The sequence below is a fragment of the Podarcis bocagei genome, assembly GCF_964188305.1.
Source record: "Podarcis bocagei genome assembly, chromosome: 5".
In the NCBI taxonomy this organism is placed as follows: Eukaryota; Metazoa; Chordata; class Lepidosauria; order Squamata; family Lacertidae; genus Podarcis; species Podarcis bocagei.
The window spans coordinates 45,271,690-45,288,435 of NC_138129.1; the positions used below are offsets into that span (position 1 = coordinate 45,271,690).

Consider the following 16,746-nt stretch of genomic DNA (forward strand, 5'->3'; position numbering starts at 1 on the left):
CTCTTGGTGGCTGGATTAGATCTATGAGAAGGAAGGTTTTTAAACCCTTCCAGCTGTTGTTGGGCTCCATTTCCCATCAGTTTATTAGATTGCTGGGTTCTTCAAAGATATATCTGGCAATACTCTATCATCTATCTATTAATCGATCCTAAGGCCTGCTATTAAGGTCAATCAAAACAATTCAATCAAAACAATATTCAATCAAAACAATTCAATCAAATTCAATCAATCAAAACAATTCAATCAAAACAATATAATATCATTCCTATAACAAATAACTTATTTATCCTGTCATAAAAGGGCCCCTAATTAATACTTTGATCTCATCATGCACCTGCAAATACATTTTAGGAAGTAATTGTTGTACCATATTGCCAAACTACTGTACAGTTCTGCTATGAATACCAGGAATGACAACAGCACAGGTTGGTCATATATACAGTACATGCCTAGCTCACACATCACAGCAAACAAAAATGGAGGATAGTCTTCAAAACTATTTGGTGTGCTCTTTTCTTTGTGATGAGATCCAAGTGTACCTGATCAGTGCTTTTGGTGTGTTAAGCTGATCAGCACCGGAAACCAATATCTGAATGCTCTATAAATCAATGTGTAACTATAGCCCCAGTTCACTTATTAGTGCTCAAATGTTCAATACATGCAAGTCTGGGTTCTTCTTACACCTAGAGACACCCCTGCCACTGCACTCCTCCTCACCACCAGCTTTGTCCTTCTTGAACTTCATGATGTTATGGGTTTGTGCCTGGATTTAGTAAAAGTTTGATTGAATAATGGTTTGATTAAACATTGCCAAACAGAGAATCCCCTGGATTTAGTTATGCTAACAAGCCAAGCCAGCTCAGGAGAGCTAGCTGGATGGTCCCCTAGCAAAGGCAAAGAGTAGTGGGACTCCTCCTGTGCTGGGTGCTAGTGGGCAGAGGCAAAGGCCAGGTTTAGGGTTTCAGCTTTGAATGAAGCAGGCTGTGAGGAGGTCCTTGGACTCAGTTAGCAGCAAGAAGGAGAAGGAGGGGCAAAACTCCCTGTGAGCTGGGGCTGACAGGCTAGGACTAAGAGACACAGAGGGTGGCTTTTTGCTGTTCTTTGAATCCAATGCTGCCCTTAGGAGGGAAGCCAGGATGCTCTGCAATTCCTCCATCTAGGTGCAGCTTATATATATGTAAAAAAACAACAACAACAAAGCCATATATCATAAAGACATCACAGTCTTTGCTGTGCCTAATTTCTGAAGGAAACACAAAACTTGGGTAAGTACCTGGAACCCCTGGAATCTCGCATCGCTCAGAGATAGGGGTGGCATCTAACAATATGTTAGCCACAGACATTTGCAAAGGGGAAAGCTTCATGTGTACAGTTGTGTATGCAAAGGCTTCCACACAATTTGGAACCCATGACCTGAAAACCTTCATACATGGAGCTAAACAATGTATAGCACACGTGTCCCCTTTGCTGATGTGCATGTCAACATGCAGGTGTCAGGGGCATGGTTGGTCAGGCGAGTGGTAGCAGTGGGACTAGCTGGCACAGTCCACTTTCCACCCATGCGTTGACTGAACATGTGAACTGTAACAAGTGAACAAGGCTGAAGTATTTTGGATAAACCTGGTCCCGTATCAAATGTGCTAATCAAGCAAACTGGAACACATGGGAAAGGATATTAAACTTGTTTGGTTTGGTTTTCCCATTATGTTAGCTTCAACCAGCATGTTGTGAAAAATAAAAATTCCACAGTCCTGATTGCAACACTTCCTGGCTAGACAATTGCACAATCATTCCAGGAACAGAAATGAGGACATTTTCACTCAAGTGTGTGAAAGCCACACACTTGTTACATGCCTTCACTTCCTCTTGTAATTTTATTTTTAAAAGGTTGGGATCAGCGGTGTGGAAGCACAACTGTAAAGAAAGCAGCGTTGTCATTGTGGTACAGCAGCCAGGATGGGTCAGGCTTCCGTGTGGGCTGGTGAGTTTGGCAATGTGATTGAAGGTTAGAATTGGAGACTACCCTGGGCTTTCTCCAGCTGGAGTTCCAAGGGTTTGCTTTGGCAGGACAGCAGTGACCCAGTGCATGTTGTTGATGTTGCTAATTGGGTACAAGATATGGAGAGGGTAACTGAATGCTATTTTGAACGTTTATGGTTAGGTACCTTTTAAAATTTCATGGGCAATACAAAAAAGCCCGTACTGCTGTGTGGGGAAATCCCATGTAGCTAACCATCTAAGCAAGTTTGAAATCCCTCTCTGCCTAGGGTAATCATGCTCATTGACTTGAGTAGTTTTATTACTCAAAGTGCATGACTTTGAACATTCAAGAATTTGAAAAAGGTAGTGATAATATGGTATTTATAGCAGGTCTGGTCTTGTCATAACATGATTTTCTCCTCTTGACTTTTTGCAGTAAGCATCACTGCGCTGATCTTTCTGCAGTCTGGTAAGCTATTTTTTCCTCTTTTCTTGGCTTTCGGAAATCACTCTGGGGTTGGAAATTCCTTGTGTCAGTCTCTACTAGGGCTCTGATATGCTCACATTCCCTCATTTCAATCATTCTACAAGGGTTGGTAATGAGGGAAGCTCTCCATGATGGGGCTTTGGCCACTGAACAGGTATCCCAGGATGTCTGAAAGTGCCCCAACACTTTCCCCCTCCCCGGGAAGGGTCGGAATCAATGTTTTATTTGGGATGTGCACAAAATTACTAAATGGAGATAGAATTCCTGTCCTTGCCTTCAACCCAGAGTGGGGCAGGGAGAGGTTAGGAAGGAAGGAGCACATCTGTAAGCCCTACTCCTGATATAGATGCAGGCTGTGTGAAGTGAGTCTAAATATGTACCAACTGCCCAAGCAATTGGAGGTCCTGCATCTTGCCCTTTTGTGGCAGGTTCCCACATATTATTTGACTAAGGGTGTGTCCAGACTGTCATTAATTATGGGTGGGATTCAAGCGCATACAGACAAATACAAGTTGCACAATTAAAGTTGGTTTGGTGCACTGACTCTCTGTGTAATGGACTCTCTGTGAAAGGGAAATTCCCCGAAGATTGTGAGATAACAATTGCTTGATGCAACATCATATAATATCCCTGCAAACAAATCAGTATGTATGCTCAGGGAAGAGCTGACATCCTCTAACCTCCCCACAAACTTTATGCAAACGAATCAGGATCAGAGGCAGTTTTTGGGTGGTGTGACCAGGGCAGTGGCACTGCAGGAGGTGCCACAACAATGCTGTAGAATGGAGAGTGAGAGGCGGGGAGCACTGAATTTTAGCGTCACGCAGGGTGCTGCTGACATTTGAGAACCTAATGTCCACCACTGTCAGGGTGAATGAAAAGGTCATTTTGAAGTATGGCTGTTGGAGAATTCTGGTAGAAATGCCAGTGGAAATTGCTGGTGTTTGCTTATTCATCCCATGCCCAGAACAGAATTGATCTAGTGAAAAGAATCAGTATTCACTGCTGTCTTCAGTCTGCAAACAATACATACATAATTGATTACTCCCCACCCCAGTTTGTATTGCACTCCCTTTGCATTGAGTTGAATGGTATGGATCAAAACAATGACAATGTAATTAATGATGTGAAATTCCACCACAGTGGACAGCAAGACAAATAATGTAAGTTTCGTCAGAAGAAGCCCAAGAGGGATGGAAGGAGCACTGCATGCAATGGACACAGGTGGCAGCGGAAAGCGATGCTTTCTTACATCTCTATCTGGAAGGAAACTAGCTCCTTTTTTAAAAATTATCTCTCCTAATTATCTTAACCTAATTACCTCTCCTAATTATCTTTACAGTTTCTACCTCTAAGCTGGTTTGCTATTTCACCAGCTGGTCCCAATACCGGGAAACTTCAGGGCGTTTTGTCGCTGATCAGATTGATCCAAATCTCTGCACCCACATCATTTATGCTTTCGCCAAAATAAGTGGCAACCAGCTCGAGCCCGGTGAATGGAATGATGCCACTACGTATGGGACTCTCAATCAGCTTAAAAGGTGGGTAACATAAGAAGGCACATACATACCATGAAACACAAAGGGGACCCTATCTCCACAGCATCCTCTATTGTTGACACAGCCCACGCTGAGCCTAGCTGGGAATTTTCTTGCAGGGAGTGAGTGGGCCTTGGGTCAAACTACATATGAAGATGTAACTTAACCTCATATGTATGTTTTACAATAATAAATAGTCACCGGGGATGGTGATCAGAAACATGGTGTGTGCTTGGGCATGGCTTGTTTAACCCTTTCCCTCCACCATGGTCCCAGTGATAATTAGCCCCTGATTTTGTGCCTAAAATGAAGCTCTCATTGGAGCCAATGGAAACTTTCATCTTCAAAAATGAATGCTTTGGGACAGTTCTTGGTATAACCATGGCAGGGAGGTTATATCATATCCACCATGATTCCAATCCTGGTTGCCTCCCCAGCAGTAGCTAGTGTTCACTGTTTTCAGAAGGGTAAAACCCAAGTGTTATGTAGCATGCAGTGTGGACCCCCAGACTCTATCTCTTGCAAGACACCAAGTGCCTTGACTGTTTCCTCAGTGCAAGTCACTGCACTTTCCACCAGCAATGGAATCAGTAATGCTGATAATTAAACCACTGTGGAAGAAGAGGCCTCATTTACCTAACTAACTTCACAGGTTGATGGATATTTGGGGTTCAAATATCACATTGTGTTGAGTTGTATTATTCTTTCTCAAACTTTTTTAAAGCAAAAGCCTTGAAGCAGTCTCTGGCAGGTTGTTTCTGAGCAGAAGAGGAGTGTATCAAGGGACACAACTTTACTCTAACCTCTCCAGCTGTTCATCAGCTGAAACAATTACTTAAAGTACTCATCACTGCTTTGGTAGCACAAAATGAGGGATGGTGAAAAATATGCTACTTCCAAGTGTATCAAATGCTCTGATTATTCCATACAGCCTATTACTCAGAATGCTTGGCCTACTGCCAGTCTCCCCTCCCCTTCTGCACAATCCAGAGAAAATTAAGTAACTGTGCACATGTAACACTCTGGATGATGTTCTGTGCTATAAAAAACCCAACGTTGACTTCTGCTTTGCTGAAATCATTTTTTAAAAATATCCTAATACTCTTTATTTTATTCACTCTTTTCTTCTTTAGAAATCGCAACTTGAAGACCCTTCTCTCTGTTGGTGGAGCTCTCATGGGACCTGAACCGTAAGTCTAGAGCTATCTGTTTACAGTCGTACCTTGGATCCCGAATGCCTTGCGAGTTGAACGTTTTGGATCCCAAATGCCGCAAACCCAGAAGTGAGTGTTCTGGTTTGCAAACGTTCTTTGGAACCCAAACATTGGACACGACTTCTGCGGCTTCCGATTGGCTGCAGGAGCTTCCTGCAGCCAATCGGAAGCCATGCCTTGGTTTCCAAACATTTTGGAAGTTGAACAGACTTTTGGAATGGATTCCATTCAACTACTGAGGTACCACTGAACTTAATTTTTGCTTATGCCAGTAAAAATCATAAATTAAAAAAAGCCAAAGGTTTCTCTTCCAAAGTGGCCTGTCCTTTCAAGATAGCAAGTATACTTCCCAGAAGTGGGGTTGACACCTTGCTGTAAACTCTCTCTCTCTGAACACGTGTGGTGATGGTCAGAACCTGGCTATTTCCACATTTCTCCCTGTCTAACTGTGAGACAGCCTAATGCTTCTTGACACCTCCAGTGGGAGGGTGAGCATGGGCAAACCCTGGTGTATAAAGTTGCACAGTGAACCATTCTTCTCTTGGATTTTAGATTACAATTCATCTCAGCAAGTGGGACCTGCAACAAAATGTGTATCTTCTTCCTTTAACAAGACTGGCTGCTCCAGCCAGTCAAGCCCTCCAATATATACTGTGAGCTGTAAAAGGACCAACACAGACCAATTCACCTTCCCAATTTGCTTTCTTGTTTTTCTATAGTCATCACCAGGGCTGTCTTTAGTATATGCACTGCCAGAGTGCAAAGATCCGCCCAGCGCCCCAAAATTAACTTTTATTGAGCTTTTTTAGGAGGGGGGAAGCCAAAGTTGCTGACCTTTTTTAAGGGGGGAAATCGCTCACCTGTAACAATGACGCAGCGGAATAAATTGCTTTTGTTTCCTGACTCACCAGTGATATTTGATGCTATGGAGTAGCAGAGCGACGGGAGGGGGGGGAGGACACTTTCGCTCCTGTCAGGGAACTGCCATCAGCTCAAAGGCAAGAAATAGAAGGGCAGTTGTGTTACAGGGAGCCTCTGAAAATCTTGCAAAGCAGTTCCTCTTCCGGAGAGGAGGAAAGCCCCAGCTCCAGTGGGGAAGAGGTGCAAAGACCAGAGGATGCTGGTAGGAGCCTTAACACCATACCTGGGCAAGCTGGACAGGAGGGAAACACGCCCTTGCCATCACCCATCCTGCGCAGTAGCCTAAGGCGCAGAGAGGGAAGGAGAAGGTTGGGAGTAACGAAATTCTTATGTTGGGGGAGGTCCAAAGAAAGACCACTCCCGGATTCTGCTAGCGAATGAGCCAGACATGAGCTTTGGGGCTCTTCACTGTAAATAGTTTGCACCAAAATAAAGCCTGTAAAACACAGGTCCTGCCTGGTTACTCTCGAGCAACCACAACAGCCACCTGACAGCTCCATTGCTTTTCACTGCCGCCAATCGAGAGGGACAGGTATACCGTAGGTATACATTTGGCACCCTCCAGAATGAAGCACCTGGGTGCCCCGCACCCCTTGCACCACCGGGTAAAGACAGCCCTGGTCATCAACAAGTTTTTCCAACCCTTCTGTTGGCTCCCTTTTGTTTTCCAGTGGTCCATTTCTGTTGGCATGGTGTGCTGAGTTTTCTATTGGAGGGAGTGATACTTTCAATATGAATACTTCTCTGCCCGTGGAAACTTTTTTTCCAGTTATTGTGGAATACTTCAATCATCTACTGTAAAAAATAATAATAATGGCTTCATTTTATTTCTATGAAAAATACAAAGTAATCAAGAATCCCTCTACGTTTTTGTCTCCTATCTGTAATAGCTTTAGAAGAATAACTGCATCTCCTGCCACACGCTCACAATTTGTGATGTCTGTGTTGCAGTTGCTTCGGACAAATAACTTCGATGGCTTTGATCTTGCTTGGCCCTTAGCAGAACTGTCTGATAAAAGCCGTTTGACTAACCTGGTTAAGGTAAATCAAAATACAAATCATCCTTACGCAAATACATTTAACAAAGAAATTGATTCAAAAGACAGTGATGGGAAGGAATTACAAATCATAACTTATGATTTCTGTTTTGACTATGTCTTTGTTTTGTTTTTGCTCCACGCTTTCTCTACAAAACCCTGCTCTTTACCACTGAATTAGCACAAACAGCAATCTACAGAAAAAAACAAAAAACCATTTGCTTCAATTCAGCTGTAAAGATCAGGTTTTTCTGGGGAAAGATGTGGGGCAAAGGGAAAAAAGCACTTGGATACAGAATGGGAAAATGTGGACTGGTGGCTTGAAAATGTAGGGTAGAAGATAACTGTGGATAAGTCCTCAGATGTCTGAAGAGTGGAAGGCCAGGAGAGAGATTTCTTTGTGGTAGCCCCCAAATTGTAAAACTCCCTCCCTACACAAGTGAATCTAACAGCATCATTATTCAGCTGAAAAGGCACCTCTTTGCTTTTGACAGACACAAAATTATTTTTGTGACCTACTTGAAAACTAGGAATTAACCTGATTGGGGTGGTTGTGGGTGGGTGTGAATGGTTGGTTATTCTGTTTTAAGTTGTACTGCTCTATTTCTTACCCCTCCTTCACCATAACATCCCAGGGCAAGTTACAATAACAAAATTGCCCTGGGATGTTATGGTGAAGGAGGGGTAAGATTCATAGTAGTAGTTGCCGCTGCATTAATCCTCCGCATCACCCATTAGGATCTGTCTGTAGCATTTCGGAGGAGGGGTCAGAAAAGACTCTTACTGAGTGTTGCAATACCCGCTGGAAGGGAAGCCATTGACAAAGGTTATGATATTCAGACAATCTCAGAGTAAGTACCTTTTAAAAAAATTAATCTACATTAAACAGAATGAACAGCATACTGGGTGGGGCAATTACAGTGAGCAAGCAGTACATTTCTTTAGTTCCAGTTTAAATGGTTCAGGCAAGCAAACAGATGCTATAATGATGATTTAGGGCTTATTTGCACAAATTTCTTTGTGTACCCTGAGAAGGGTGGTATACAAATTTAATAAATAACAGTAATTTACTTTCATAAATAATATTTATTAAGTTTTCCAATTTAACAATCCAGTAAAAACTACATAAAAACATTCCAAATTATAATGCAACAAAACAGCCAAATAACCATGCCAAATTATAAATCTGAAGTTCAGGGAGTGATGATCTAATATTGTTACTGCATTCCTTAATTAGTCAGATAGTCCTGATAAACATTTCCAAAGTTGATCCTTTGTTTATTGTTAACATCCTCTGAGTTCGTTTAGACAAGTGGATTAGTTCTTTGTAATTATGTGTGAAATATTGTCCTGTAATCCAACATTCTCATCCACTTTCACTTTCTGCATTTCTTACTGTGTCACAGCCAAGACCGGAGGAGATGTTGCCTCTTCACCATTAGCGCAGGGCAGATATCTAAAATTCCCTCCTGTAATATTTTTCCAGCTGCTAATGAGTTGATGTTTCCGTAAAAAACACCGCAGCTCCCATCGTAAATTCTTTTTATCATTCAATTAAAGGTCTTTGCCAGAATCATAGTCCAAATTTCACACAGTCAATTTTGTAGTTAAACCATAACAATAATGATAGCAAGATACTTTTTCAGTCCTGCTTGCTTATTTCAAACCGTACTTCGGGGGAGATTTGCCAAAAAAACAGTAAATGCAAAATATATCAAAAGGAAGTAATGGAGGCTCACCTCCCCAACATACTAATAGTTGCAACGAAAGTCCTTCTCCAGGTCGAATCCTTGGCACCCTGTGGCTGAATCAGTTAGCAGAGTACTTTATATTCCCTAGTTCAGAGCATGCCTGCTAATTAAGCCCAAATTTTATCTTAAAAAACAGGTGTCTGCTGCTTATGGCAACAGCTTTGGAGAGTTGCCAAGAAGTGCAATGCAATGCACCCAGTGCCCCCTGCCCCCCACATTAAATAACAGAAATTTAAAATCCTCAGCATAAAGTGCCTTTTTCAGTTGTAAGGTAGAGGTGAGACCAAAAACAGTCAGCTCACAGTTTTGCTCCAAAATGGTAAGTAACTACAAATAGATTTCCATTCTGGAAGGTTAGTGTGTATGGCATTTATTAAACCTAACAGAAACTGAAGATAACTGTAGTTATTCCCCAAGGGGCTCTGGTGACCATTTGTTCTTCTTTCTCTAGATATGTTGATTTCATTAACTTCATGACCTTTGATTTTCACGGTGCCTGGGAAACTTTCACAGGCCATTTAAGCCCCCTTCAGAAGAGCACAGCTGACAGTGGATCTGCATCCTACTACAATGTTGTAAGTTGTCAGTCCAAGGACTTTGTTAAATATTTCAAAGAGCTTTTCCATAAGCTTTTTTTTTTTAAAAAAAATGCCACATGTTTTCTTTACTGTAGCAATAGTAAAGCTAGCCTGGTGGACGAGGTTCTGAACCAAATATCAGTGGTAGAGCTCTGTTTACTTTGCCCCCTCCATCCATTGATTTAATGACTGGCACAAGATAAATTCACATCTACCCCCATTAAACAGATGATTAATTCAAGCAGATGGATGGGGACAGATTTCCCAAATAAAACAGTCTGGTATTAAAACAGCCTGGTATTCAGGATCCTGCATTTTTCCAAGGCACATGCAACCCATAGATAATAGCATTGAGCAACAGATCTGCAACATGTCCTGAACAGGCAGATCTAGGAATTAGAAAGTTGACCTGTTTAGCATGGGGAGAACCTCACTTGAAGGAAACATTTCAGCATTGTCTTTGGAGGTCTAAATGACATCAGTGGCTCAAAGTGTCCTTTTCCAGCTATGCCTGGTAAGCCATAGCCATTTCTGGATCATAAGAGCCCTGACACAGTGATCTATGCTCTGGTAACCTCTTGGTAGATTACTGTAATATGGTCTTCATGGGGCTACCCTTGAAGATAGTTTGGAAGCTCCAGCTAAGGGGAAACACAGCTGCTAGAATCTTGAGTGGTTCAGTCAGGTTCTTCTTACCCTGTCAATTGGTGAAGTTTAAGATAGGGCCTGTTCTGTGATAACACTTTGGTTCTCCCTCAAAGTATGGTTGGTGCCATCAATGCTTCCTTTTCAGCAGCTAAAAACACACTTCTTCAGCCAGGTTTTTGCTGGGAATACTTTACTGGGTCACATAGAAACTGATCATGGTGCTGCATTACGTTTTGGGTCAGGGATGGGCAGGAGCGTGAGGGCTGAGAGAATGTGTGGGCAGAGGAGGCAAGCGGGGAGAAGGAAGATCTAGGGGAAGGGGCCGGTGATGTGTGGGGAACTGGAGGAGGTATTGGAAGCTGAAGAGCCTGTGATGGGTCCAGAGAGAGTGGTGCCTTTGGAATCGCCTCCATCCTTCCCCACCACTGTCTCCATACACAAGGAGGGACTTGAAGTGACAGGAGAAGCTGGAGCTGTCACTGAGGAGGAGCTATTGGGTGCTTGTGTTGGCCATATCAGACAAGGGCATTTAAGAAATCAGGAAGAGGTGTGGCTATGTTGTTGCTCAAATGTCCAAGATGGAACACAGGTCTACAGAGATACCGTATTTTTTGCACCATAGCACTCACTTTTTTCCTCCTAGAAAGTAAGGGGAAATGTCTGTGCGTGTTATGGAGGGAATGCCTACGGGTGGCATGCCTATGGATTTTCCTCCTCTAAAAACTACGTGCATGTTATGGTCGGGTGCGTGTTATAGAGCGAAAAATACGGTAGATTGCCTAGAGAGCTAGTTAGCGGGGAGTGGTATATCCCTTGCAACTTAGGAGCTGACATAACCGAGTGCTTTGCTGATAAATAAATAACATTCAAGTCAGTTGTCCTCATCATGGGTCTGGGTATGAGCAGGATGTATTGTCATTTTGTATATTTTATCTGAGTTGTTAATTGTTTTAATGGTGTGTTATGTTGTTAACCATGTTGGGACCATGAATAAAGGCTGGGATAGAAATTGAAATAATAAATAAAGAAGTTTAGAAATAACATTTAGTGTCCTACCTAATGTATGCAGTAACTAGTCTACTCTTCCTTCTTCAGGACTACGCTGTGAAGTATCTACGCAGCATAGGTGCCCCAGCTGAGAAGATCATCATGGGAATCCCCACTTATGGCCGGTCTTATACCCTTTCTACCAAGCTGACTGGAGTTGAAGCCCCAGTATCTGGTGCTGGGACACTTGGTCCTTTCACAAAAGAAGCGGGGGTACTGGCCTATTATGAGGTAGGGAGGAGTTCATTTAAGTTCCCATTTAGCCTATAGAAACCCCAATTCCCTTCTGTCTCATCAATCTCAAGGAGATGGATTCAAATCAGAATTAGGATGGGAAGAAGGCAGGAGAAATTTAACATGAAGTTATCTCATGCTCTGTCTTAGAAATGGTACATAATTAGATATGTATGGCTCATAGACAACCCAGACATCACACAGGGGTGTGCGTGGAGAGAAAGAGAGAGAGAGAGAGAGAGAGAGAGAGAGAGAGAGAGAGAGAGAGAGAATGCACACACCACTATGTCATACAGTCGAAGCATTTCTTCACTCCCATACCCTCTGAGTGTCCTGATTTTCCAAGGACAGACGTGGAATTATGAAAGCCATCCTAGCTTCTGATTTGATCCCAGAATGTCCCTATTTTCCCCACCAGTGCTGAGCTTGAGGAGGCCACTGCTCAGTGCCACTGCTGAGCTTGAGGAGGAGCTAGCACTTGTCCTGAGCAGCAGTGGCAACGAGGGAGCATCCTGTTGCCTCTCCATGGCCTCTCCATGGCCGCCGCTGCCTACCTCCTCCCTTGGGCAGCTCATAGTGGCTGCTGGAGAGCAGGTGAGGAGGAGAAGCTGCTGCTGCTGAGGCCCAGGCCCACATGAGGTGCTGGCTCTGAGGAGCAGGCAGAGCACAGGGCTGTCCTGGGCAGGAAAAAAGGGGAAGCGGAGCAGAGAGCAAAGAGTCTAGATTTATTTAAGCTTTGTGCACCTACGTTTAATCTTGCCCCTTTCTAAAAATTATTTATTGGTGTGTGTTTTTCTTTTTAAATCTACCAAAGCAAAATAAAAAAGGAATAAGGGGTTTTCTCAGGGCGTTAGTGTGTAAACTGTGTCCCGTTGGTATTGTGGTGGGGGCACTCGCCATTCTTCTGATAGGAAATGCTCTGTGGGGGCAGGACCAAAAAAGAGGGGTCAAGGAGAGTCAATTGGTGGGGGGGTGAGCAATGTTCTTATTTTCCTGAGGAATGTTGGAGGGCAGTTGTTTTTTCTTAAAAAAAATGTTTAGGGGTACTCTCATTTTCCCACGCATATTGAAATACTGCCCCTCAATGAGGCCAAACTTAGATTCACAAAATGTTTGGGGGTATGTGTACCCCCACAAAAAAGCACTGTTGGAGGGTATGCACTCCCAGTCCCAAAGCAATGGGAAAGCTAAAGTCCTCAATCTGAAATGAAGCATTTGCCCTAAAATCAAGTTTAACTGGCAAGAATTGGGAGAGTGGGGGAGTGATGTGTCCAAACTATATCACTACCTGTGGAATCCCTTTATGGACCTCAAAGCAATGGTATGGGGGAGGGCTTTAAATCTATATCAGATTTTCTCTTCAAAAACATGTGTTGTGGTAAAACTTTAACCTACTTTTTATAGCTCACATATATATTGTTATAGCATTGTGAGTGCTGTGGAAACGTTGTGGAGAGAGTAGTCAGAGGATAAATGGGAGGACTTTGGAGAACTAACGTGGGGGAAGGTCCTAGCAGGTTGGCAGGTGGAGATCTGGACACAAGGGAAGGGTCTAGTGGCCTATTAGAGGAGAGACCCACTTCTATGAGATCAGACTCACCAAGCAATATGTCACCAGCTGTGGAGGTGACTCCAGTGCCCCCATTGTCGGTGAAAAGCCTTTCCATCACTGGCAGGCAGAAGAGAGATGTCAGGACAAAATGGTGGCTAGTCCTGTCCTGCAGTTATAGACAATCTGCTAACATCAGCATTCATGTTTATGACTTTCAATTTATTCCTGTCAGATCTGTGGCTTTAATTCCGGTGCCAAGAAGGAATGGATTCAGGAACAAAAAGTCCCCTACTCCTATAAAGGGAACCAGTGGGTTGGATATGAAGATGTGACAAGTGTTCAGATCAAGGTAAGTACTGGCAAATGTCTATTCCCTTTGTCCATTAAGTTGCATGATCTACAGGTATTGGTAAGGAAAGTTATGAAATTGTGTGAGGATAGGTCCTCTTATTCTTAAAATAGCCCATAGTGGCTGAGCACCTGAATGTCATACAGAGAGATGCCACCACTCAATTTTATTTAGAGGGCAAATCTTGTTTCCATCAAAGATGTACATCAGGATAGGAGCTGGATGATCCCAGCTGCCTACACAGACCATATCTGCAAGAACTAGCAAATTAAGTGGCAAGAAGCAGAATAAAAGAAAAACTGTGATGGGCAGTACAGATGTCCCCCACTTATGTATAATCAATTTGGTAACAACTCACTAATTCAATTCAAACCCAGAAATGGCAGGAGAGAGCTGGAGAGCACTTGCGGTTCATAAGGATACCCTTTCCAGAGCCCAAAGAGAATATCGGTGAGGGAAGAGGAAGCCCCAAACAGACTGGAGGCACAACAGGGATTTTTTTAGGCTGCTGAGCCTCCCCACCTAGCAGCTGATATATGGAGTAGTGCAGCAGCAGCCGCTTTTCCAGCCTCCAGCCAGCCCCCGAGTTTCAATTCTAGTTGTAGGTATTTTTGAATACAGTATTTTTGGTATGGGTGAAGAGAGAGCAGCAGAGAGGGTGTTTAAAGGGTATTTAGAGGGTACTCTCCACTTTACAAGATTTCATTTAAGTACACGGGGCTCTGGAACGTAACTCCTGCATAAAGGGGGGGGCTGCCTGGACATGTTTTTTACAAAGATTTGACTATTGGCTTGGTTTCAATCTAATTTTCTATTTCACTGAGCAATGATACTCAAACGAGGTGGCAAGCCATTGTACAAAGCTGTGTGGCTGTTAGATATGAGATTGTAGCTTGGATTGCTATACGGTTAAGCAATGCGCAGGCCTGCTCACAATTCTATTCTCTTATCAGGCTGCCAACATCAGAGAATACAGAGGCCCATAAAAAAATCCCAGCAAAATATCACTTTGCTGCTTTGCATATATGAGCTGTCACAGAATACATATGTGCACTTTGGGATCATATGGGAATTTGTTGCGCAATGTGCATGAATATGCTGTTAATGCACTGTGCCGTGAATGTGAATGCATGTGCATTTGACTGCCATGTGGAAATCCAGCCCTAACAGAAGACCTATAGAGGTGGCTGTTACCATCCTAGAAGATATGTTTGTCAAAGGTGTGCATGTGCAGTATGGCGGCCTTCTTGCTGCTTGACAGACAGATGTGTCTCTATTGAGGAAATGACAGCAGTAGCCTGTTTTACACATCTGGACCACAGCGTAGACTAAGACGCTTCCACAGCCCAGTTTGCACACCATGGTAAACCATAATTAATGGTTTGCTGTGGGTTGCTTTGTTCTTCTCTGCCTTGTATATGGAGAACACAAAGTACTACAGACTGGTTTGGATGTAATGTTAAGAAAGGGGGTAATTTGTTTTTCCCCAAGCTAGCAAGATGGGAACAAAACAGCTGTGTTTGGTTCATGCATGGTAAGTCATGCTGTATGGCGTACCAGGATGTGCGAACAAAATCCATGTGTGGTATGCAAAAAAGTTCCATAAAATTTTACATTTGATATAGAATTTGTTTTTGTTTTTTAATTCTTTTTCCCCTTTCTAATCTTCTTTAGGTTCAATACATGAAGGATAATCAGTTGGGAGGTATTATGGTTTGGACACTTGAGCAGGATGATTTTTCGGGTTCCTTCTGCAACCAGGGAAAATACCCTCTACTTGGTGCTATTAAGAAAGAACTGGATAAAAAAGCTCCAGTTTTTGCAAAAGGATAATCTTGAATATCAGGAGAACTGTGAAGGCATGCTGGAGCTTATCTGTTTCTTCTAGACTTGAATGCAGATGATCCATTTACTATGTGGGAAATGTCAGGAAGTTTATTTGGTTGTTAAATGCATGTTAAAGTGCTATAATGTAGACTGCCATAGCAAGTTTCTTGGTTAATGTTAGTTCCTAATTTGCTGTACTGATGTGAAGTGAAGACATCGTTTCTCCACATCCCACTCTGTGCTTCTGCAGTTTTCATCACTATTGCCAAGTTCCTGGATGAAGGGCTATGACGTTACTCGTTAAGTCTGTTCTTAGCTGTCTTAAAAATGAACTCACCGTTGTAATTGTGGCGCTTGCATTGGTTTCTAAATATATAAATAATGCATTCAATAAAACACTCTCCTGTCTTTTTTTCAGGGAAAGCTTTCTTTTCTTATCCTGCAAAATAGTTATCTCGGAAATTGTGTTTGTGCGTGTATGTCTTGTAATGATGTGTTGGGTGAGGAGGTGTGGCATACAGATTCATAAAAACATAGAGTTGGAAGGGACCCTGAGGATCTGGTCCAACCCCCTTGCAGTGCAGGAATATGCAGCTGTTCCTTATGGGGATCGAACCTGCAACCTTGGCATTATCAGCATGGCACTCTAACCAACGGAGCTATCAAAGTTGTGCCATTAATCTGGTTTAAAATATGTTCAATGTGTAAATGTAATTGCTTTTAAAAAAAACACTCACAAACAAGCATTTTGCACACACAGGGTGGTATTCAACTAGTATTTACTCAGAGTAGATCCATTGAAATTAAGCAACCTGAGTCATATCTATTGATTTCAATGGATCTGTTCTGAGTAAAATCTAGTTGAATGCCACCCATGGAGGCTGAAATTGTCTCTCAGGTCCTTTCCACACAATCAAACAAAATCATTTGCACAAAACTCCTGCAAGCCTTAATCTATTGCAAATGTGCCACATTTGCATTTAGGTAAGTGTGCCTAGCATTGCAACCATGCCACACAGTGCTATGTTTGTTACCAAGAAGGACAACACCATAACAAGAGGACAACACCATACATTTCAGGCACATTTTACCCCAAAGAATCCTGGGAATTGTAGTTTATATTTCCCAGGATTCTCAGGGACAGGGTTGCTTTAGATGTGCTTTAAGATGTGCATGCAACCTCTCTCCCAAGTGTGTAATCTGGATGAGAGAATGTGTTGCTATCTTCAGTAATCAACTGTAGTCCAGTGCAGTTCTGTATCCAGAAGTTTGTTAAGGGTTTAAGCAATTATCATTATAATTTTTCCAATCCCATTCTTATTAAATTGAGATCATATTTATGTCCTCTGTACAAGTTGGGGTTATTTCAGCACTAGCGCAATTACCAAAACTTGCCAAGGTCCTAAGCAACATTATATCTTATCTTAATTTTCCCCGAGTAAATGTTTTTATAGGAGAATTCCAAGGACAAATGCTTAATGTTACATTTGCTTTCTAAGGTGTGATTCCTTCAAAGGCCCTGGTCAATTCCATTTGCCCCTTTCTTTCAAGGCAGAGATGGGGAGCCTGTAGTCTTGCAGATG

General features: G+C 42.6%; 1 protein-coding gene across 1 annotated transcript; it reads left to right on the top strand.

Moving 5' to 3' along the window:
• The first annotated feature begins 1,823 nt into the window (after positions 1 to 1,823).
• LOC308586682 (chitinase-3-like protein 1) lies at positions 1,824 to 15,559 on the top strand. Its single transcript, XM_081193558.1, has 10 exons — positions 1,824 to 1,981; positions 2,417 to 2,449; positions 3,810 to 4,008; positions 5,139 to 5,195; positions 7,031 to 7,181; positions 7,916 to 8,028; positions 9,380 to 9,503; positions 11,250 to 11,432; positions 13,220 to 13,336; positions 15,011 to 15,559. The coding sequence occupies exons 1-10, from the start codon at positions 1,957 to 1,959 to the stop codon at positions 15,167 to 15,169; spliced, it is 1,161 nt and encodes a 386-aa protein (XP_081049684.1). The 5' UTR covers positions 1,824 to 1,956; the 3' UTR covers positions 15,170 to 15,559.
• The last annotated feature ends 1,187 nt before the right edge of the window (positions 15,560 to 16,746 follow it).